Raw genomic sequence first — 24,506 nt, 5'->3', positions numbered from 1 at the left:
GGGGTAAGCATAGGAGATAAATAATTGCCTTAATAAAATATAATGGTGTAAAATACTAAAAATAAAAAATATTACAATCCCTGCTTTCCTCTCAAAACCTAAAATATCAATATGGTGACTTTGTGACTTGTTGGATTTTCTTTTTTATTAGCTTTGTTTCGTTTTGCTTTTGTTCTTTCATGTTGTTGTTTGTTTGTTTTTTAATGTCTTATAAATAATAACAAGAAGATCAAAATAATAAAATATCATTTATTGAAATTAAAGTCGTAAGAAGTAAAGGTGAATCAAATACAGATATCAGGAGGGGGAAAAACAACCTCAGTGTAAAAACAAACAAACAAACAAAATCAATGCAAACGATTAATTGCCGCTAAGGTTGACGAAGACAATAATAATGAGAATGATGATGATGGGATGTGAGTAGAAATATTAGATTTTATTATTCCACACACTTAAGGTCCGTGTAAAGCACTAGGAAACTAAAACGTCACTTGGTTTTCCAATTTCAAAATCTAATCTTCAAACATAATATGTAAAAAAAAAAAAAATTAAAACAAAATAAAATAAAATAAAATAAATAAATTAAAAAAAAAAATAATAAGAATAAGAAGAATAAGAATAAGAATAAATAAATAAATAAATAAATAAATAAATAAATAAATAAATAAATAAATAAATAAATAAATAAATAAAATTCCATTTATTCATCGCCAAGGTGAAATTGGTCTTTGGGGTCTATTCCAAGGTAAAACAGGAATAACCCAGGCGTCAGCCACAGTGCAGTCCTGCAAAGTGAACTAGGGCAAAGTGACTTGCTCAAGGCCACACAGCATGGTGGGTAGTTAAACTCTTTACCTTTCAGGTATCGTACAGCAGAGACAAAATACCCTATATCTAATGAATATAATTTTCAAAGAACATATTTAGGTGGTATGAAGAACAACTGGGCTATCCACGCCATTTAGGACAGGTCTGACCATTTAAAAACATTATAGACTGCTTTTATTTAAAAATCACCGACGTTTAAGATTTTAAGGTTGAACATGAAACAATTGCATTGTGTGGTGACCTAAACTTGGCTGAAACCTTATTTGAAAAAAAAAAGAAAAGACATTGAAAATTTGAGTTTTCAAAAAAGATAGGATAGCCCAGTTGTCCTTAATATTGTCCAATTATCATATAACAGGGTATTTTAGAGAATGACATTGGCATCTAACCCTTTCAAAATCCGTGACAACCAACCATATGAGGTGATTTTATAAGATTTGATTCATGGCTGTCAATCTGGATCTGGATATTGGAGTTGCAAAAAAATAAAAGTGGCTTACAAATGCATCTTTGCCACCGGCTACTTTACAGAGACTTGTGGGGTGGAAAAATCATTACACAAGGAGTACTTTAACAGGCCCCCACTATTCATATATTATCAATCGATGATCAGTGGATCAAACCTTTGAAGTCCCATAATAATAATCTAAGTGTAACTTTATTCAATTTTCTACAATATTGAAGAATATATAGATGGACGGTATCAGTCCTTTGAAGTCCTGATTTTCACGATCGGTGGATCAAAACTCTGAAGTCTACATACGAGCTTTGCGCACCTAATTTTGGGTTGATCACACCTCTGGCACCCAAACTTAAATAAAACATGGTAAGCAAAGCGCGTATGAGAGACTTCAGAATTTTGATCTGCCGATTGTGAAAATCGGGACTTCAAATGACTGATAGCTGTCCATCGATATATTCTTCAATATTGTAGAAGTTGAATAAAGTTACACTTAGATTATTTTATATGAGAGAGAGAGAGAGAGAGAGAGAGAGAGAGAGAGAGAGAGAGAGAGAGAGAGAGAGAGAGAGAGAGAAAGTGCTTTAATTGATTAATACAGTATTAGTGTGCCTAGAGCTATTGTATATATAGAGAGGAGCTCATATACATATTCAAGTAATGAGTTCATCATCACTATCTATGTTTCATTTTGAGCAATAACGATTTGAAGAAACTTCTGTAACACTGGTTGTCAGAGCAAGATAAATGAAATAGATGTATGTGCCAATAAAGAATAGAAAGCGGTATTTCAACTCTCCAGCACAAGAGCTGGCCACTATGATAAGCTGATTATAAAAGTGATTTAGAGAGAAAGGTGTGGATGGTACACAAAGGGTTAATTGGAAAGACTTTCCCATGTCAAGGATTCACTCCTTACCACAACCTTCACTCTTCATGGCCACAGTGTCCTGATTAACCCATTCATCCTCACGCACTATAATTCGCCTTGAGAAGCGAACTTTACTCTTATAACGGTATGCTTTTCTGCTAAATTTCGAGAAGCCTCTTCTTCTGCATGGGTAGCATTGTCTCTTTGTCCACAAACGCCATCGTCTCCAACAAGTGGCAGCTGTAAGAAATACCACATCCAACTCCAATAAAAATATTTAAATTATCAACGTATATATAGTGCATTTCCTCGGATTTACCATGCCAATGCGCTTCACATTGTTTCATGTATTCTCCCAGCAAGCCATTTGGAATCCATATTTTCATTTAATACAGTACCAGTCACCTGTTAGCCATCCTTTTTTAAATAAAACTTAGAACATTCTTCACTAACTACAGCTGGGTACTCATTCACCCCTTAGTTGAATGGGGTAATGCATGTTCAGTGCCTTACCCAAGAACACACGGTCAGAACCGGAATTTAATCTCTGTTATTCATCTAGCTGTTCGACAAATGGATGATGCCAAGTCTGCAAAGATAGATCATCATCAAGCCCTACTGCAACCTCCTCGTGGTGTCGAACGGTAACAGGTCAAGCTGGCCAACTGCAGAGGGCGACAAGAATAGGCAATGGCAAACCATTCTTGTAACTTTGCCGAGTTAACTGCATGAATAAGTCCAAAAAGTTAAACGGTGACAGCGTAAAGGGGAGCATGTTTTCACGGAAGACTGCTGCCTCGCTCGGTTGGGAGCGTGATGTTCGTCAGGTCACACCGAACCGTCAGCCAGTTACTAGGCGAAATAAATTTAACAAATGTGACAAAACCAAAATTGGGACATGGAATGTCAGGACCTGTGCCCAAAAAGGAAAACTAAACAACATTCTGAAAGAAATGAAACGGCTCCAAATAAATATTCTTGGCCTGGCAGAGATGAGATGGAAAGAGCAGGGAACCATGTCAAAACAAGAAAACAACATGACATATAAGATCATATGGAGTGGTGGAACCTCTTTCCAAAAAGGAGTAGGGATGATCTTAGACCAAAAATCAACCAAATTTTACAAAGGGCACGTAGCAATCTCAGACAGAGTTTTGCTGGTTAAGCTAAGAGGACCTGTAGTTGACACCAATATTATTCAAGTTTATGCACCAACAGAAGAGGCGACAGATGCAGATATGACAGAGTTTTACCATTCACTAGACAAAGCAAAACGAATGTGTAAATCACAAGAAGTCCTTATGGTAATGGGGGACCTAAATGCTAAGATTGGCAGAGGCAGAGATGGTGACATAATCGGACCACATGGACTCGGAGACAGAAATGAACGAGGAAACATCTGGGCAGATTGGTGTAGAACAAATAAATTAATGATTTCAAACACCTGGTTTCAACAACACCCAAGAAGAACCTGGACATGGCAATCACCAGGGGACAGAGCAAGGAACCAGATAGACTTTATAGCAGTATCATCAAGATTCAGAAATGGCATATTAAATTGCAAAACCTACCCAGGCGCCGATGTAGACAGTGACCATGTCCCAGTTGTTTGTACAATAAGGATAAAGTTTAAAGCTATTCAGAGAACAGCTGGTAGAATAAAGAGGGATTACTGGTTATGCAAAGACAATGGCATACAAACAAAAATGAGAGAAGAATTTGAAAATGCACTCATGATACAAAGCCAAAGTGAACCTGATAATGAAAAATGTGAAAAACAATTTGATATATTCCAAAAGTGTGTCAAAGCAACTGCAGAAAAGCATTTACCAATAGCTCAAATAAACAGCAAAAAGGAATGGATGACAAATGAAATTCTAAACCTATTTGAAGAAAGACGAAAATGCAACAGAGGGTCTGCAGAATACCAAACATTGAACAACCACATTAAATCCAAATGCATCGAGGCACACGAGAACTATCTAGACTGGAAATGCTGCGAAATCGAAAGAGAATACAAACCCAACCCCCAACAAGCTCACCAAAGAATAAAAGAACTATCAGGGAAAAGGAAAAGCAAAGCAGCAGGAAGTTGTATCCAAAACAAACAAGGGGAACTGCTATTTGAAGAACAACATATAGAAAGCCGATGGGTAGAATACATAGGCGAACTGTACAATGATCCAAATAGAAATGAACCACCACTGAAATTCAAAGAACCATTAAGCGGACCAAACATCACCAAAAGTGAAATTGAACATGCCATGGAACGAATGAGGGATGGTAAAGCAACAGGCCCTGATGAAATATCTGTAGAGGTATTAAAAAGCCTAGGAGATCTGGCAATTGATGAACTTCATATATTATTCAACAATATATACAATACTGGGAAAATTCCAGAAGATCTCTGTAACTCTATTTTTATAGCAATACCAAAGAAAGCAGGTGCAGTCAGATGCGAAAATTTTAGAACTATAAGTTTAATAAGCCACATCAACAAAATACTGTTGCGTATAATTATCAACAGGCTAAGGAATAAGATTAACCCCGAAATCGCAGAAGAACAATATGGATTCCAACCTGACAGAGGGACAAGGAACGCAATATACCTCCTCCGTGTTTTAAGTGAAAGAGCTATACAGGTTCAGACCCCACTATACCTCTGTTTTGTCGACTACAAAAAAGCTTTTGATAGAGTATGCCACGAAGAAATACTAAAACAACTGCACTCCATTGGCGCTGATGAGAAAGACCTCAGACTCATGCAAACATTATACTACACCCAGCAGGCATCTATCAAAATCGGAAACTCTACAGGAAATTCCATTCCTATTAAGAAAGGAGTCCGTCAAGGGTGTGTTGCCTCACCAGATCTGTTTAATCTATACCAAGAAACAATCATGAGGGGCATAAATAATATGGAGGGAATAAAAGTGGGAGGTCACAACATAAATAATATAAGATACGCAGACGATACGGTACTCATTGCAACATCAGAAATCCAACTTCAAAAGATTGTTGACAAAGTGGTAGTAGATAGTGAAGCCAAGGGAATGGAAGTGAATATCACCAAAACGGAATGCATGGTAATACAGAAAAACCCCGAAAACAACAACACCTGCAATATAACGATTCACAGCGAGCAACTTACCAACGTAGAAAGTTTTAAATACCTAGGTTCAATAGTGACAACAGATGGAAGATGTAACCGAGACATACGAGCAAGAATAACTCAAGCCAAACAGGCCTTCATGGACCTGGGAAACATTTTGAAAAACAAACAGATGTCGTTCGGGATTAGATTCCGAGTCTTGAAGTGCTACGTGTGGCCAATCTTGTTATACGGATGCGAAAGCTGGACTACAAATGCAGAAACACAAAAGAACATTGAAGCTTTTGAAATGTGGTGCTTGAGAAGGATGCAGAGAATATCGTATACTGCACACAAAACGAACGAAGAAGTGCTAAAACAAACATACCAACAAAGGAAACTAATGCCCTTAATAGTGGATCGACAACTATCCTTTTTCGGACACATAGTAAGGAAAGATAAGAATGAATACCTGGCAAGTTGTGGAAAAATACCTGGTAAACGCGCCCGGGGGAGACAAAGAAAAACACTCATAGACCAACTGAAGGGCTTCACCAGCCTAACAATCCAAGAGCTGTTTGAAAAGGCAAGAGACAGGGAGGAATGGAGAGAGATAATTCATGCAGTATCCGAAGCCTGGACCAGGCATGGAACCTAGAAGAAGAAGAAGATTCATCTAGCTAGTGACCACACTTAAAATTGCCTGAATTTTGTGCAGAGAGGAGACAGTGTACCCCTTAGCCACAGACTACCATTGGTTACATACAAAATAAACATGGTGAGTAAATGAGGAAAACATGTTATATATCCATAATTCAAGTGCATTGTCTTGGTGACTGTGTTAACTGTAGTATCAGGCCTGCCTACTTGAAAACATAAAAATTCGTAATTTTTAGGAGAAAAAAAAATTGTGGTCACTATAGTTACCTTTAAAAACCAACAATTTACCCTCACAAGGATTTAATAACACTTCCAAATCCTTAAAATTATGTAGTCTGGCATCAACCTTTATTTTCAATTTGTTTTAATGACTAAGAGACGCCATGAACTTCAGAAATTGGAGCCAAATTTTCGTAATTCACGAATTTTTCTTTTGTAATAGTTGGCAGGTCTGTAGTATGGATACAAGTATGAATCAGAAATTAGAACTCATTTCGTCAATTTGTGTATTACGTCAGAATTAACTAGATGAAGAAAACTGGAGTAAAAATCAAAATACAAAATGGGAAACTGGAGGTTAAGGAAGCAAAACTCACTGGCCTTAATGACTTTAATTGTCAGGTACTCTGTCTAGGGAAATGGTCCACACGACAATGGAAGTACTTTTGAGGTACGGCAAATGAAAGTGTTGTCATTCCTGTCTACTTGAACATTTCAAAATCAGTAGACAACACAAAATTCATCAGTAATAAATGGTACAAATTTAGTAATACTCCACCAATTAACAACAACAACAACAACAAAATTTTAAAATACTGTGTATCAAATACGTAAAATAAATGTTGTTGACCTCCACCATTACGAGCTGGCAATCGACTAAGCTAACCATGGGCGTGAACTGAGCAGTAGATTTTAAACTTTAAGGGAACTTTTTTTTTTCTTTTTTGATAACTGCGGGAACTTAAAAGAAAAAAAAATGTTTCTCCAACACTACGACCAAATTGCTGTGAAATCAAAATCCGTAATATTTCTTCCATTTCCGTATGTCCGAAATTGTTACCTAATTTCCGTAAGAATTATGGACGATCAGTAAAAGTAGGCAGGTATGTGTTGTGGGACTTTCTGATGAAAATTGGAATTTCATTATAATATAATAAAATAAGTAGTCCTTTACAGCCACCAGGCCCATGGAGCCAGACTTTATACTTGTTTCTATAGCGTAAAATGGACGATAGCAATTGCTCTACCATTTGAATTGGATGCTAGTCTATCGCAAAATACTTTCCACCAGATCTAACAGATTCAACTCCCCAATCAAAAAGTCTTAACATTTTTGGCAGGCGCCCCCCACCCCTTACCCAAGATATGGACAATGTGGATTTCTGTAAAAATACAGATGATTGGAAGCCGTGAAAATACAACATGTGGACCACTTCCCTGGAACACCTCAAATTTATTTAAGCTCAAATGCTTTATGCTCAGTTTAAAATTAAATTTTTCATTATCCAGTCCATGCTGAAATCACACCATAATGAGATGACTGGTAACAATGACATAGGATGTCATAATGGATGGAATAATAGAATGTTTGAATCCGTTACTCCAAACACATGCTTTGGTGTTAGTCAATACAATGCATTATGAATTGTAATGGTGTCCTTGTATACAGCTGAAATGTATTGGTGAAGTTTTAGTTTTAGATTAAGTGTCTTCTAATAAAATAAAAATTTAAGTAGGGACAAGTGGGCGAGAGGGGGGTGGGGGGGGGGGGAGGAAGCATGCAACATTCTTCTATCTAAGAAAGAAAAAAAAGAAAGGGGAAAAAAACCCAACATAGACTAAGCATGCTTGAAAACTATACATTAGACATACTAGAACAACAACAGAGACATCGTTTTAGTTTCTGTTTCACAGAGGAAGCAGGTGTGGTGGTAGTTTGAGAAGAAATTGGAACTCGACGAAAATCTGAAATCAAAATCAAAAAAATAACACAAGAAACACAGAAAAACATAAATAAAGGAAACTTTTTAAAAGACTTGAAACGTGGGTCAGGCATTTGTAGCCTGTCAGATATTTCTAGCCTGAAGCAGAAATATCATTGAAATAATCTGTAGGGACTTTAAACAGTCAACTGCTAGTCAACTATGGAAAGACATGTATTTATTATTTTGGCAAAATATTGATTGATTTAAATAATCCTCATCTTGGCAAAAACTCAAACTTAAGACCTGGCAAGGTCTTCCTTAAAGTCCCAGGTTTGAAAGCTTTTACCAAGATGAGGGTCATTTAAATTGATCGATATTTGAAGGGCAAGTTTTCAGGCCATATTTTTAGATACGGCAGTTAACTGGTTAATTGTATTTGATGGAGTGACTTTCAAAACGTGCTAAGTCACATCTAAATAGAAAATAAGTTTATCACTATCACTCTCTTGCAATCTACTAGGCACATTTGAATAATCAGGGAAAAGCTTGACTTCCATAACACTTCATGGTATTGTTCTAAAATGCACAGAAGAAAAGTCGGTTCCTCTCCCACTTGCTAATAAATGACCCAAAAAATGGCCATATTTTCCGAATGACGAAAAAGAGAATTAACAGGTATAGAAGGAACGAAATTGACATTACTGAGCACTTTTTATTGTCTTTTGACTGGTCATTTTTACGAGAAGTTCTCACGGAATTATATTAATCAGATTATAAATGTTTAAGGTTACACATAGTTTTGTGTGTTGGTTCGTTATATCCAACTGGTGGATGTTTCGATTGACTTCCTTGTTTGGGATTAAAGGGTTGTTATAGCTGGGGGCTTTAAATATTAAAACACTGCTGTTCTATTCAGTTATTATATAGTGTTGTGCATGGCTGTGAAAGTCTTTGGTAACCACCTAGAGTTGAAAACGACAGATTTTGAACAGATTCTATAAAACACAACATCCAGCACAATCAGAAGTGACACCAAAATATATGACAAGGAATTCAAACAACCTTGTCAAGAACACAAGGGAACATGGAAGGAACTACCACAGATTTGTAACATGGAAAAAAACTTTAGAAATAATCCAAGTGATATATATATATATATATATATATATATATATATATATATATATATATATATATATATATAGTCAGGAGTAACGTAATTTCATAACAGTTCAAACACACTTTTTGTGTATGATCTTTACATTTTTTTTAAAACATAAAAATTAAATGCATAGAATGAAAGGTTCTTTTATCATAATATCATTTGTTGTCTTATATAAATGATCTGGTTTTCAAGTAATGTATTTATGTTTTCATTGTATTTTGTTGTTGGCTGAAAAGGGTTTTGAGCCCGAAATGTTTTGTGTTTGGTATTTTGTTCTTTTATGAAGTTGTTATATTCATTTTTGCTTCTTACTTTTTACAGTCCACAGCTCCTAGCAGCTTACTATCACTTTGACTTAAATAATAATATGGCCTTTCACCAAAGCCACAAGTCATGTTTACAATGTTATGAAACACTAAGAATTTATAGTTGCTCCCAACTATAAACATATATATATACATTTTGAAACTAAAAAAAAAAAAACAACCCACAAAGATTAACATTCCAACTGAAAGGGAAAACAACGCCAAAAAATTTTTTTTAAAAGGACATTAAAAACAACGTGAAGAATGAACAACTCCAACCAGCAGACATGTGGACAGGACCCCGAGACGTAAGGAAGACGGGCTTGTCCAGGGACAAGTCTATATTCTCATCATTGTCTTCCGTCTCACTGACGTCTGCGTCGCTGCTATCGCTGGAGAAGATACTGCCCAGTTTGCTGGTCATACTGGAGATAAAACCGTCTGGTTCCGAGTCGGATTCTCCCTGTACACTACTGTGTCTGCTGGAGTCTATGTTAGACCAAGGAATAACACAGCCAATGTCAAAGAATGGTTTCCACAGCATAATTTAAAAAAATATAAAAAAAACAATAATAATAATTTAAATAATAAAAACAAGAACAGCAATGGTAATAATAATAATGATTATAATAGTAATAATATATAATAATAATAATAATAATAATAATAATAATAATAATAATAATAATAATAATAATAATAATAATAATAATAATAATACATGATGAAATGGATCTTGAAGAAATTACTACACTTGAAACATGTGCAATGTATAATGCATTTACCATGCCTGTAGACAAACAGGTGGACAGATGGTTGCTCTTGTATTTATATTGTTATTTGTAGGTTTTACAGATTCTTTGAATGTTGCTTTAGTAAAAAGTTACAAGTCAAATTCCTGCAATATTGATCAGGAATAATTAGAATAGACAAATGTCAGATGAAAACAGAAAATAAATACATCACGGTGTTAGGGAGTCAATCCCGGAACTTAATTGATATAACACTCATTGTATGGATGAGAGAGAGAGAGAGAGAGAGAGAGAGAGAGAGAGAGAGAGATAGATAGATAGATAGATAGAGATAGATAGATAGATAGATAGATAGATAGATAGATAGATAGATAGATCGCGATATAAATAGATAGATAGATAGATAGATAGATAGATAGATAGATAGATAGATAGATAGATAAATAAATAGACATATGTAAATCAGAATGAAGAAACAAAGAAAAGAAAGAAAGAAAGAATGAATGGATGAAAGTAATAAAGAAAAAATAATGAGAAAGATAGATAGATAAATAAATAAATAGATAAATAGATAGAGAGAGAGAGAGAGAGAGAGGGGGAGCGAGGTCAGCAAGCAAATACACTAGCATACTAGCACACAGTCATCTAGCAATGCCTTTCCTGCTACAAATGGGTAGCATCAATGATACTCTAACCTGACATCAGAGCTGACTACTGAATCCCTAAGAGAGCAGCAACATCCATGCAACTCAACCTTCAAGGACTCCAGTTTCAATTTTAAAGCACAAGAAGTCATGGAAGCCTTGAATTGCATCAGTGCTGATGTGCACTTATTGGCAGGTCTGATAACCCAATTCATTATGGGCTCATTGTTGTAATGGAAATCTCAAAAAACAATGACGCAAAATATTGTCCATAACAAAAATGTTAAACTAGGCCCATAAGTCCATTGGGTTGTCAGACCTGCAAATATGTGCACTTCGATCAGTGTCGTCAGTGTCATTGCTCTCTTGGTGAAAATGTTGTCGTTGTTGTTGACCAATATTTCGTTTCGGCTCATAACGTATTAAGTACTATATTTTGCTTTCATTCAGAGATAAATAGATAATTTATTTTTTGTTTTCTTCTGTCCTTGTCACCATCTGTTACTTACACACTGAATGCACTCACCTGTATTTAACTATCATCATATTGGAAACAATCTGATTCAGGGTTGCTAGTTTGCCATATTTAATGTAAAATTCTAAAATCTTGCTATTCTTAAAAAATGAGTTTAGTCAGGGTAAAATTAATGTTCCTAATTGGCAACACAGGTCTGATATTTATTTTTTTGTTTTTTGTTTGTTTAGTTATCTTTATAGAGTTGTTTCATTTAGACTGAAGAATCATAGAAGATTTAATAAAATTACTTGTAAATATACTGGGTGTAAGACATGCACATGATATAGAGTGTGCTCCATTCATTTTGTGATTTTAATTTTGTTAGACATTAGTGTTGGGGATTAAACAACAACAAAGTGAGTTCTCATCAAATATATATGTGTATGTGTGTGTGTGTGTGTGTGTGTGTTAGTGTCGCTCATTAAAAACTGGTTTTAATTCATGAATAAACATTATTCATTGCATCGTTACATCACACTGTCTAATATGTTTTCTAATTAGTGTCCTCATGATTAAATTAGAATACAATAACAGCCCACGATGATATGAAACAGTGCCAGACAAAGCAGAAAGAAAAATACAAGAGACAATCATCCCCAAAATTTGCCTTTCTTGACTTGGGCTCCACACAACAAAGTTAAGAAAATTTAAATGAACGACATTTTAGAGGGCAAAGTTGAAGGCAGGAGGTCATAGGGCAGATCACCAAGAACATGGATGGATGATGTGAAAGGTTGGAGTGGACTCTGCAGCTTAAAATAGCTAACAGAGAAAAGTTGCGAACCATTTCTAGTCGACCTCTACCTTAGAGATGGTAGCTGAAGCTTGACTTGGGAACAGCCCAGTCAGGCTGATTTATTTAAGGATGATTTATTTTTCTGCTTTGTCTGGCACTGTTTCACACAAACCTTTTCAGATTGTTATCTCCCTTATTTAACCTTAGGGTGATAGCTTATTTCCATCTCTGAATTTTTCCTTTCATCGAGTTATGATTATCTAGTTTAACAGAAATTCAAGATTTGAGGACAGACACTCAATTTGTCAACAATCAGTTGGTTGTACAGGTTTTACGACAGTTTTTAAAAATGTGAAAATTATAAAGATTTGACCAAACTATTTATCATGAATAGTATGATGTTTTAGACATTGTATTAATCTTGTAATAGATTTTCTTGTATAGACTGAGATAATCTTAGAATTGTTGATGGTCTAAAGTTTAGCCAATGAAAAGACTGTCTAGTATCAATCTATTGCGTACATTAATTTTACACGTCAAATTATTAAATATTGACATTTTATATATTCTCTTGTTTCAACCATTTCAGTTACCCCAAATATTCAAGCCTAGACTAAAAGTTTTCCTTTACAACCATAAGGCCTGTAGATCCAGAGATTATCCCTGTTGCTATAGCATTGATGTACTTTCTGCAAGATTTAACAGACCCAGCTACCCAATTACTGTCTATAGTAAAATGAGAATGCTAGTATAATAATATAGTAAAAGGCTTACCGTAGCTCCGCTCACTTGCATGCCTCAAACGCCTCAATGATTTGTTTCTGATGACAGTCATGTCCAGCTCAGACTCGGCATCGTCTGTCTCAGAGCTACTGGACTTGACTCTGGCCCGATGCATCATTTGTTGTACTTCAGTCTGCAGCTCTTCGGGGATGGTCAAGTCATTTTCATCATACATACAGATCATTGGAAAGGATGGGGCTTTCACCACCTACACAACATAAGACAAATACAATAGAAACTCAGATGTAAAATACACTGCTTAAAATTGCCAGATAATTCTTTTAATTGCCGAGAAGTTATTCTGAGCATTTTGAGGGTCTGTTATTTTTGTTTTGTTTTTTGTTTTTTGTTTTTTCTGGGGGGGGGGTTGTTTTGTTTTGTTTGTTTGTTGGGGTTTTTTTTTGGTGGGGGGGGGGGGGGGGGGTTGTGAGGCATTTTTTGTTTTATCTTATTTTGTTGTTGTTAATTGTTTTTTAAAAAAAGCTCAACATTTTATATAGCACAATATCCACTTAATATGCTAAAATCGCTTTACAAGAGGTCCAAAGACCATGACAACACTGGTACCATAATTTCAGTTGAAAAGTTTAGAGAGGTGAAGATTTTGCATAATATTGTTGTGTTCTTAGATCGTTCATTAATTAGATATATATTTCCAAGAATCAACAAACCAAATTCTTTACTGGAATATTTATTAAACAACATCAACATAAGATACAACAAGGTAGCCACTACATTAGATGTTAGTTGGGAAGGATACTACCATTAAAAAGATGATACAAGTTAACATACTTAAATACAATATCTTTCATTCACAACAAAAATAAAGTTATAAAATTAAGTTTATAAAAACTGTATCCCAATTGTTTTATTTTTTTTTTCAAATCAGAGGACAAGGTGAATCCCATACTTAATCGAATCTCTAAACCAAAACGAGTAGCCCACTGCCTCCAAACCATTCTAATGTCAGAATGTCCGACATGCTGGACATTGAATTCATAGTTAAAAATATGAGACGAGTTACAGTTTAAGGTTGGTGCAGGTGTGTGGTCTAGTAGTACAACACTCACTTTCAGATTGGAAGGTCCTGGGTTCGAGCCTCGCTCAGCGCATGTTGATTCCTTGGAAAAGGTTCTTTATTCACATTCTCTCACCGTACTCAGGTGTAAAATGAGTAGCTGGCCTCTAACAGCGTTGTCTCTGTCCGAAAAAATTGTAATATTGCCTAGCAGGCATCATGTCTCGTCCTACATGCTAAGTGTTGCTATTGGTCAGGGACCTTTTGTAAAGCACTTTGAGCCTGTTTAGTGGATATTGCTCAAGTTTTAGTGGTGATTTACCTTGATAATGACTTCCCAAGGTCTATAGAAACCCTCTCTCTCCATGATGGGTTCCACCAAAGGTTCCCAGACACCAACTTTTTCATTGTAGTAGAAAACTTCCAGGTGAATCTCTGACTCTATGTGCATCTGGTGACAAAGGGATAATATATAGGGGTTTTGGAGATGATTGGGGATTGAATGGGTGGTAGTGATAATGGCGGGATGGTAGTGGTAGTGGTGGTGGGGATGATGGTGATTGGTGGTGGTGGTGGTGGTGGTGGTGGTGGTGGTGGTGGTGGTGGTGGTTGTGATGATGATGATGATGATGATGATGATGATGATGATGATGATGATGATGATGATGATGATGATGATGATGATGATGATGATGATGATGACGACGACGACGACGACGACGACGATGATGATGATGATGATGATGATGATGATGATGATGATGATGATGAGGGTGGTGGTGGTGGTGGTGGTGATGATGATGATGATGATGATGATGATGATGATGATGATGATGATGATGATGATGAGAGGAGGAGAAGGGTGAGAAGGTGGAGGAGATGGTGGTGATGGTGGTTGTGATAATTGGTCAACTAACCTTTCTGGACCATTCTTCAATCCTGGCTTCCAGTTTGGTATGCAAATGTAATATTGGGACATGCAGGTCTTTGGTTTCAATTTCAAAATACAGGTTGATGTCTTTGATCTCAACCTGAAGGGATTCTTTTGGTAAAGCTGTTGTACGCAGGTGATGGATAAATCCACCATCAGCTAAATGAGAGAAATGAATTGGTAGATTTGATAAAATCGCCATCAGCTAAATGAGAGAAAGACATTAGTAGATTTGATAAAACCACCAACATCAGTAAAAAAAAAGTTCCAGTAGAAATGCGCTATATAAACGTTCATATTTATTTTTCATGTTTTTAAATTTAAGATTCATCTTCTTTTCAGTTCAAACATTCAAAAAGCTTTGTCTTTCTGTTAAGAAAACAATAATATAATAAAGAAACATATTTTACCTCTGTCTGTCAGCCATCTTTCAGATGTGACTTTTGACACATTCCATAGGTTTTGGACGTCTTTATCAGCAGGGTCTGTTGTAGAGCTTTTCTTTTCTAATTCCTGATGGCAACAAGATAAAATGGCCTTGAAACGATTGTAATCAATACAATTATTAACAAACAAGAAAGCTAAAAAAAACATGACTGTGAAAAGAAAGAAAATAAACTGTCTTTACTCGGGTTGAGTTTATTGTGTGTTATTTAGGACACTAGATGTACAAATGTTGTTTTAAGTGAATAAAACTAGTACAGTCAAAGCCAATAATTATAACCCTGTAGGAGGTCCCGATAGCTCAGTTGGTAGAGCACTCGCTTCACACACAAACGGATCGAGATCGATCCTGGGTGCAGTCGAGATTTTTTTCTGACCCCCCTGTCCATCCAGCAGTGAATGGGTAGCTAAGTCTGTTAGACTTGGTGGAAAGTACTTTGAGATAGACTAGCGTCCTATCCTAAGGGTAGCAAACAATTGCTATTGTCCATTTCACGCTATAGAAGCCGGGATAAACTCCAGCTCCATGGACTGAAAGGCTCTGAAGGACTACTAAAGAAACCATGATTTATTGGAATAGTGGCTTAATTGGAGTGATCTGTCTGTGATAAGAAGACATGCTGGTTAATTGGAATAATTCCAACCCTTTACAAATATTATAAGTATCTTTTTTTTTTTCTTTCAAGTAATCAAAATATAAATATCCCTATTGAGGTGAACAGCAGTGAAATCAAAATCATCCTGTGTCTCCGAATAAACAGTGGAATCATCTTGTGTCTTCAAATAAACGAATAAGTCCATTACTAATGGCATCAAATCTATCACCATCGTTCCACACCCATGGTAATATGTTATACTGTATCCGTTTGATCCTCTTGTGGAGCAACAAATAAATAATGAGAACACAGGTAATACTGTAATGGTTTATTTGCTTTTAATGAGGCAAGCTGGGGCGATTAAAATTGTGTTACGTGTTGTAGTTTATGGTAGAACAGGATCCATGTTTTTTCTAATCATTTGGCATGTATTCGGGACAGGGGTTTATCGGGGGTTTATCCGTTTTGATGTTTAGTCGTAAAATACTGTAACTCGTTCTCTTTCATCTGCAACCTTGAATGCACATATGTAGTGTTAAACTTTGTGTTGGAATGCCACTTAATTGGAATGCATTGGTAAGACACTTTACACACATTAACCCCCACTCAAGTGTGAATGAGTACCTGACAATAAGCAGTGACAGATATTGAAAGATTTTTAGAACAAAAAGGATGCCTAACAGGTGACTGATACTGTATGAAATGGAAATATGGTTCCATATGGCCTGATTTGGGAATAAATGAAACATTATGAAGGGCATTGAGCATGGTTAATCTTTGAAAGTGCGCTATAAAAACGTTCAATTAAAATGTTTTTGTTTTTTTCCAGTTTATCTAAACCACTGGCACATAATATTGCTTTAATGTGTTGGGTGATAAAAGATACATCAGCCTAAAACTTACAGGTTGAGGTTCCATCAGCATAGTGGATACATCCCAAATCAGCTGCATGACAGAGGTGCATAGAAAGATCTGGATTCTACTGATACTGGCCGATGCCTCAACTTCTCCTGTATTCAAGTCGGTCCGCATTTTGTATTGCAGTAGGCATGGGAGAATTACCTGTAAACATTGATTAACAGGTGGAGTAATAGAACAATATCCACTAAATAATGCTTTTGGTTTGGGGGGGGGGGGTTACATTTACATCAAGTGTCCTGGAACCTCAGTTGGTATAGCATTCACTTCACACACAAAGGGATAGGGATCAATCTTGGGTGATTTTTTTTTTCTGTCCGCCATGTCTACCCCGAAGTGACTGGGTAGCTGGGAATAAAAGGACTTTGTGATAGACAAGCATCCTATCCAAAAGGTAGCAAGCAATTGTTATTACTGCCCATTCTACTCTATAGAAACTGGGATAAATTCCAGCTCCATGGATCTAAAATCTCTGAGTCCCACTCTGAGCGCTACATAGTTGAGTCCTTGGTAAAGGCTCTTTACTCACATCCTCTCACCATACTCAAATGTAAAATGAGTAGCTGGCTGTTAATGTGTTGTTTCTGTCAGAAAAAAATTGTAATATCGCCTACAGGTATCATGATTCGTCCCACATGTAAAGTGTTGCTGTTGGCTGGGGATCCCTTCTAAAGCACATATTGTGCTAACTAAATATTTATCTTATTTTAAGATTGGAGTTCCATTTTAACACAACAAATAAAACTCACTTTATTCTTGACGTTTTTGGAGCCTGTGAAATTCATTTGAGTGATGAGCTGTAGATCTGTCACCTTGGCCATTATGAACTGTTTTGTGTCGTCAATGCTGTACTCAAAGGCAACATCAGACTGTAGGAATAGACAAATTCATAGTCTGTACTCAAACACAACATCAGACAGAAGGAATAAAACAAATTTCATTGTCTGTACTCAAAGGCATATCAGACTGAAGGAATAAAACACATTTCATTGTCTGTACTCAAATGCAATATCAGACTGAAGGAATAAAACACATGTCATTGTCTGTACTCAAATGCAATATCAGACTGAAGGAATAAAACACATTTCATTGTCTGTACTCAAATGCAATATCAACGAGGATAAAAACATGTCATTGTCGTATCAAATGAATACAACTAAGTATCATTGTCTGTACTCAAATGCAATATCAGACTGAAGGAATAAAACACATGTCATTGTCTGTACTCAAATGCAATATCAGACTGAAGGAATAAAACACATGTCATTGTCTGTACTCAAATGCAATATCAGACTGAAGGAATAAAACACATGTCATTGTCTGTACTCAAATGCAATATCAGACTGAAGGAATAAAACACATGTCATTGTCGGAAACCTGCCAAATATCAGACATTTAACAAGTCTGTAAGTTATTTGATAATTGACAAAGAAAGAAACAAAACATTGTTAATTATGATGGTAAAGATGATGATGATGATGATGATGATGATGATGATGATGAGAAGGAGGATGATGATGATGATGATGATGATGATGATGATGATGATCACAACATGTAATGAAGGTATTGACAAGGCCTTTATTAAATCTTACATGTAACACAGCCACTCTGCTGTCAAGTTTGGTTGGATCTGCATACAGAACTATCTCTGGCTCTTTAAGATTGCCCGACATTGACAGAGTGAAAGGCTTGGCAGCTGGGGCTGGGGCCGGGGCCGTGACAGGTTCTTGTACTTCAGGTGTAGGTGGGGGCTCTACGTCATTGGGATTGATAATGGTGTATTTTGGTGCTTCTGGAATACCTTGCCTCAAAGACTTTCTAGTGTTGGGCATGGTGTTTAAAGTAGACGACTGGTTGCTGAGAGCGGCCATAGCCCCGTTGAAAAAGTTGTACAAGGCAAGCATGTACGGAATGTGGACATTGAGCCGGAGTTTTTCAACCATTAGATCAGCTGTCGACATGGAAAGAAAATGATTGTACAGCAAAATCAAACCATTGACATTAATTTGTAGGATATCATATCAACCCAGTACTGTTATGTCTGGGAGAACCTATGACCTATAATTCTCTTTTTAAGTGGCTATGTCGTCTGGTGGTGCAGCTATGTAGTCTAGTGGTATGACACTCGCATTTTTATCAGAAGGTCCCGAGTTCAAGCCTGACTCGGCACGTAGAGGAGTCCTTGGAAAAGACACCTTACTCACATTCTCTCACTGTACTCAGGTGTAAAATGAGTACCTGGCTATTAACAGTGTTGTCTCTGTCAGAAAAAAATTGCAATATCACCTAACATGCGTCATGTCTCATTCTGCTGCTGTTGGTCAGGGACCCTTTGTAAAGCGCATTGAGCATGCTTAGTGGATATTGCACTATTTAAATGCTCTAGTTAAGCTAAACGGTTTCAAGAAACATCTGAAGTCATTTATTTTCTCAAAACGTTCATCATAATCAACTGTCCTAGTTTAATGTCCCCTTTTTCATAACACTTTTCATATACCTGCCTTTTCCATCATCCATCTTTGCTGCTATCTGTGCATTTGTGAAACAGAGAGAAAGAAAGTAAGGGCTCATTTTTTATTTTTAGATGGTTTCATCTTGTTCTTTCTGCTCTGTCTGGCACTGTTTTATACACACATTTTTGGACATTGTCTTATTAACATTGATATATTTTTAAAAAAATAGTAATTGAGGTTTTCTTCTAACCAACTGCCTTCTCTCAAACTTGTCAATTTCTAATACCTTTGTGGTTCCCATCATTGGACACTTTGTAGATAAATGACAGCAAGGGGAAGTTCTCAAACGTGTCATCCTTCCTGGTGCAAAATAGAACTCTGGTGGGAAAAAAATGACAAATAAATTGTCAAAAGTGTAAAGTTGACATAAGAAGGAGTATGGCATAGGGGTATGGATTTGTTTTGTAGTCAATGGATGAAATGATACAAAGCTGCTAAAAGCTGTGGACTGTAAAAAGTAATAAACAAAAAAGAACATAATAGCTTCAAAAAAGAACACAATAAATAAATAAATAATAAATAAAGTCCCTTTATTCATCCCAAAGGGGAAATTTGTCTTTAGGGTCTATTCCAAGGAAAGATTGGAATAACCTAAGCATCAGTCGCAGTGCAGCACCACAAAGTGAGAAAAGGCAAGGTGACTTGCTCAAGGCCATACAACGAGGCGGGTGATTGAATTCAGTACCTTTTGGGTATGAAGCAAAGACTGTACCGCTGAGCCATGCTGTCACACAGAACATTTTGGGCTCAAAACACTTCTTCAGCCAAAGACAAAAACATCACTTAAAACCCAAATCCGCTGCAGAGAAATATTTATGTTCATTTTTGTTTATGACTCTTCAGCCAATATTTACTAAGGTTGACTTCTACGTTAAAATAGGGAAGATATTTTCGATTTTATATATTAACTTAAAAAAAAAAAAACAGTCCCAAATGGCTTTGTCATCTTGTGGTAATGACATTACAAGTCAAACTGGGTCGATTCCTGCTCTATGCGGTGCAAAGTTGAGATAATGGAAAAAGTTTTGTACTCACATCCTCTCACTGCACTCCGTGTAAAATGAGTATGTGACCAATATGAATCAAGTAAAAATGTAAAATCATCTTACAAGCAGCATGTCTCGTCATACAAGCCAAGTGTTAATGTTGGCTTGGGACTTCTTGAAAAGTGATTTGAGCATGTTAAGTGGATATTGTCATATATAAAACATCGAGTTATTTTTGTGTCTTTAGTTTAGTTTTTTATATACACAGCATTCCCAGTATTAAGTGTACCTTTTCACTGCCAAATCACTATCAGGTCTAATGTCTTCTATGGACAATTCATAGAGGGCCAGGTTGATTTTGATGTCGCCATCACTGTGGAAAGCTCCAGTCACACTGATCTTGGACATATCCATCAAGCATAGATCTGTCTTGGTGGCAAACTGGGTTGGAAACAATCATTTTATGTTATATCACACAATACAATACATTTTTTTAAAATGATGCCCTTCCGCATGGCATCGCAGAATGTCATTGCCTAGACATTGTGTCAAGGACTATAGACAATCCATTAAACAAAAGTCCGATATCAACAGGAATCACCCATGTTGTTCAAAGTAATAATAATAATTAATACTTAACACCCAGAAGATATTAAAAAACAGGGACATTAAAAAAAAAAAAAATAAAAAAGTATATATCATTAAACCTATGTGAACAGTGGACTGGTCCCCATTCTCCTGGTTACCACAGAACTGATGATGATGGTGATGATGATGATGATGATGATGATGATGATGATGATGATGATGATGATGATGATGAGGATGATGATTGTGATGATGATCAAAACAAAACACCAACCTCTTTCCCGTTGTCAGTAAGGAGAGTCAAGGACATTCCCTCCAGCTTGAGTAAAACTGAGGTCTGACTTTTCTGTTCTGGTTGAGAAGGGGCAGGGGATACAGTGACCTGTAAATTGTCTGGTGTTGTGTAGGATGGACCATCCACTCGGTGGGTCTCTACCTGAATGTCTTGGAGTGTCGGAGATTCAAAGATGTCTGGAAAGAAACCAGAATGGAAAATCATTATCAGCAACTTCAATTGTGTCCCAGAGTGTCAATCTGGTTTTATATCAATATGGTTTTATTGATTTGTTGTCAATATGGTTTTATTGGTTTGTGGTCAATTCGGTTTTATGTCAATTTGGTTTCATGTCAATTTGGTTTTATGTCAATTGGGTTTTATGTCAATTTAGTTTCATGTCAATTGGGTTTTATGTCAATTTGGTTTCATGTTAATTTGGTTTCGTGCCAATTTGGATTTATGTCAATTTGGTCTTAAGTCAATCTGATTTTATGTCTAATATTTGAAAGATGATATTTATTTACCAAAATTTTAAATACATGTTTTTGTTTGTCCTTTTTCAGAGTGGGGCCAAAAACTGATGAGTGTGAATTCCATTTATAGTCAAAAGATTGTGTTATGGGTTGTTATAAAGAGGATTCAATATAAAACCGCATTGTCATAAGACAGCAGACAGATGCGGCCCATAAAATTGTATCAATCAGAATATAAATGTTTAAGGTTACACATAGATTTTGTGTGTTGGTACGTTGTATCCGGCTGGTGGATGTTGTGAGTAATTTAACTAAGCACATAGCATCAATACCTGGAGTGGGAGGAGGAGATCCTTCTGTCAGATTGTACATGTAAATACCCAGCAATAGCTGGATGTCTTTCTGGAGGACATACATCTAGAAAAAAAAATCACAAGAGAAACATTTAAAATTGGATTATGATTTGTGATTATCTTCTTGATGGTAATGATAATAATACTAAAAATAATAATAATAATAATAATAATAATAATAATAATAATAATAATAATAATAATAATAATAATAATAATAATAATAATAATAATAATAATAATAGTGCTTCTGAAATCAATGGCTACTTGGTAGATTGCCTTTTCAAATACTGATAATGATTGTTGAGAACAGATTACTATGTACATTTCCCTGTGACCATGGAAACACCAAACAGTGTAATACTAACTTTGACTTTTTCCAGATGTCCAGACAAGTCGAATCTTAAATCAGAGACAAAAGGTTTCATAGCGAGTTTAATCTCTGCCTTAAAGCTCAACGGTTCCAGGATGGTGTGGAGAATTTCTGATGTGTCTTCCACAAGGTTCAAAGTCACCCTGTGTGGATTAATGAATAAAAATCATCATAAAAAATGGTGTGCATGCCAGAATGTTGTTCTAAATATTATGTGTGAGCTAGAGTGGGGGAGAGAGAGGGATGGAGTGAGAGAGAGAGAGAGAGAGAGATAGAGAGAGAGAGAGAGAGGCACCTCTAGTTTTTGGTAATATGAATACATGGTAACAAGGAACAGTAGTACATTTAAAGAAGGACCACAGACTATAATTAACCAGTCCATTTTTGACCAGACTAGGATTTGTGACACACCCTGAAACCTGCTCGGACAAACAATGTTTTGTCTGGTTTTAGGGGTTTTAATGAGCTAGTGACACTTTAAGGTCATTTCAGTGCCAGTAATAAGGAAAATGAGGATCTGAAGTTAAAAGTACCAAAGAAAATGTTAGACAAAGGGGAATAGTTCATATAGGGAACAGAGGATTTACAAGCAATCTAATCAATGTGCCAATTTTGACATTACTGTGAAGTCCTATCCAGGCATAAGCAAAGGATCCCGCTATGAGTGATAAACTCAAATGCTCATAAAATGCATTCCATATATTCAAAGCAAAAACTATAATAGTACATAACAAAGAAATGATTAACAAGGAAAATATATCAACTCTCAAACAAAGGAACTATACATTCGGAAAGTCGAACTCTGTACTTTTTGGGTAAGAAGCAAAGACCATACTGCTGAGCCACGCTCACTATCCCAGTTTCTATAACATTAAATGGACAATAGCAATTGCGTGCTACCCGCACAGTGCAAAGTAATATCCACCAGACCTAATAGACTCAGCTACCCAATCACAGCTGGTTGCACAGCACAGGGGGGGGGGGGGGGGGGTCAGAAAAAAATCTTGACTTCACCTGGAATCGATCTGGGTCCCTTTGGGCATGAAGCGAGTGCTCTACCAACTTAGCTATTGTCCCAATAGTTAAAACACAGAAAAAACCTTCACCTTTGTATCTGCATGTGGTTTAGATTTACATTGATGATCTGCCACTGTTGTTGTCTGTCGGTTGTCAGTTGATTGGTGATGAACGAGCTCAGGACTCGGAGATTCCCCAGATGAACCAAAATCATCTCGGTAGATTTGGAGTCATGTGGGAAGAGTAGGGTGGGAGCTCTTAAATCTAGTTCCAGCTTGACCCGAAGATTCTGTTGGTCGATTGTATTCACCTGTTATAAAAATAGATCACATTATGGAATCAAAATTTAATACATATATCAGAAGCAAGTATCTTTACAATATAATTTTAAAATCAAACAATAGGACAGTTTTTAAAAAATAATCTTTGAATATCGGAACTAATGTTATGGTAGCTTTTAAAATCACCATTAAACTCACAAGATCTTCATGTAGGGATGGATTATTTTAACTAGGAATCTAAATTTTTTTAAACTATTGAAAAAAAAAATAGAGCATTTATATAGCACAATATTCAATGAACATCCTCAAAGCGTTTTACAAGGGATCCCTAGCCAATAGCAATACTTAATCATGTACAATGAGACACGACACCTGTTAGGAAATAGCACATTTTTTTCGACAGAGACAGTGCTCTTAAAGGCCAGGTACTCCTTTTATACAGGAGAATGTGAGTAAAGAACCTTTTTCCAAGAACTAAACTATGCACGGCTCAAAGCAGGACTCAAACTCTGGACCCTCTGATCCAAAGGCGAGTGTCATACCACAAGACCAAGTAGCCGCAGACAATGTGATCAAGAGTCATTTAGGATTAACTCATGAGTTCCAATGCTTGACTTCTAGTTCAACACCCCATCATAAAAGTGTGGACTGGTGGATCAGAAAATAGAAAGTCTACTACAACAATATGTTCCCTCCCATCCCAAAGAGCTTTTATGTCAGGATAAACTAAATACTTGAAATCAAATTGTTAGCAACAAGTATGAAACTTGGGGTTAATTTCTATTCTACACAGTGATGAAGAAATACAAATTTCTTACATAGAAAAACACCCAAAGTTCATATTTCTTATCATGTTCATTCTAAATTCACTTTTCAAGATCAAAGTCATCCTGACATAATCCCGTTTGGAGACATTTTGTCACATATCTGATACAATGACAGAATTTTAAAAAATAAAATTATTTTTTTAAAATGGAGCTTTTATATAGCGCAATATC

General features: G+C 36.1%; 1 protein-coding gene across 15 annotated transcripts in view; it reads right to left on the bottom strand.

The window, feature by feature from the left end:
• The window catches only part of LOC144967404 (intermembrane lipid transfer protein VPS13A-like), a 162,796-nt gene that overhangs the window by 64,753 nt on the left and 73,537 nt on the right, over positions 1-24,506 (bottom strand). For 6 of the 15 annotated variants that reach the window (XM_078904553.1, XM_078904559.1, XM_078904556.1 and 3 more), the window contains 14 exons: positions 23,317-23,537; positions 22,206-22,353; positions 21,817-21,901; positions 21,009-21,205; positions 20,436-20,587; positions 19,387-19,478; positions 18,240-18,598; positions 17,394-17,513; positions 16,630-16,788; positions 15,097-15,199; positions 14,673-14,845; positions 14,078-14,206; positions 12,729-12,945; positions 9,585-9,794 (listed from right to left, as the gene is read on the bottom strand). In XM_078904553.1, coding sequence (XP_078760679.1) covers positions 9,585-9,794; positions 12,729-12,945; positions 14,078-14,206; positions 14,673-14,845; positions 15,097-15,199; positions 16,630-16,788; positions 17,394-17,513; positions 18,240-18,598; positions 19,387-19,478; positions 20,436-20,587; positions 21,009-21,205; positions 21,817-21,901; positions 22,206-22,353; positions 23,317-23,537 — 2,365 coding nt within the window. Of the gene's footprint in view, positions 1-2,207; positions 2,400-7,782; positions 7,876-9,584; positions 9,795-12,728; positions 12,946-14,077; positions 14,207-14,672; positions 14,846-15,096; positions 15,200-16,629; positions 16,789-17,393; positions 17,514-18,239; positions 18,599-19,386; positions 19,479-20,435; positions 20,588-21,008; positions 21,206-21,816; positions 21,902-22,205; positions 22,354-23,316; positions 23,538-24,506 lie in introns of all 15 variants that reach the window. The other 9 variants (XM_078904561.1, XM_078904562.1, XM_078904563.1 and 6 more) reach the window with 3 other exon arrangements.

Source organism: Berghia stephanieae, chromosome 3, assembly GCF_034508935.2.
Source record: "Berghia stephanieae isolate SIO BIC M18660-M18661 chromosome 3, UCSD_Bste_1.3, whole genome shotgun sequence".
Lineage (NCBI taxonomy): Eukaryota > Metazoa > Mollusca > Gastropoda > Nudibranchia > Aeolidiidae > Berghia > Berghia stephanieae.
Note: the sequence above shows the minus strand (reverse complement) of the source record. Positions and strands in the feature narration are given on the sequence as shown.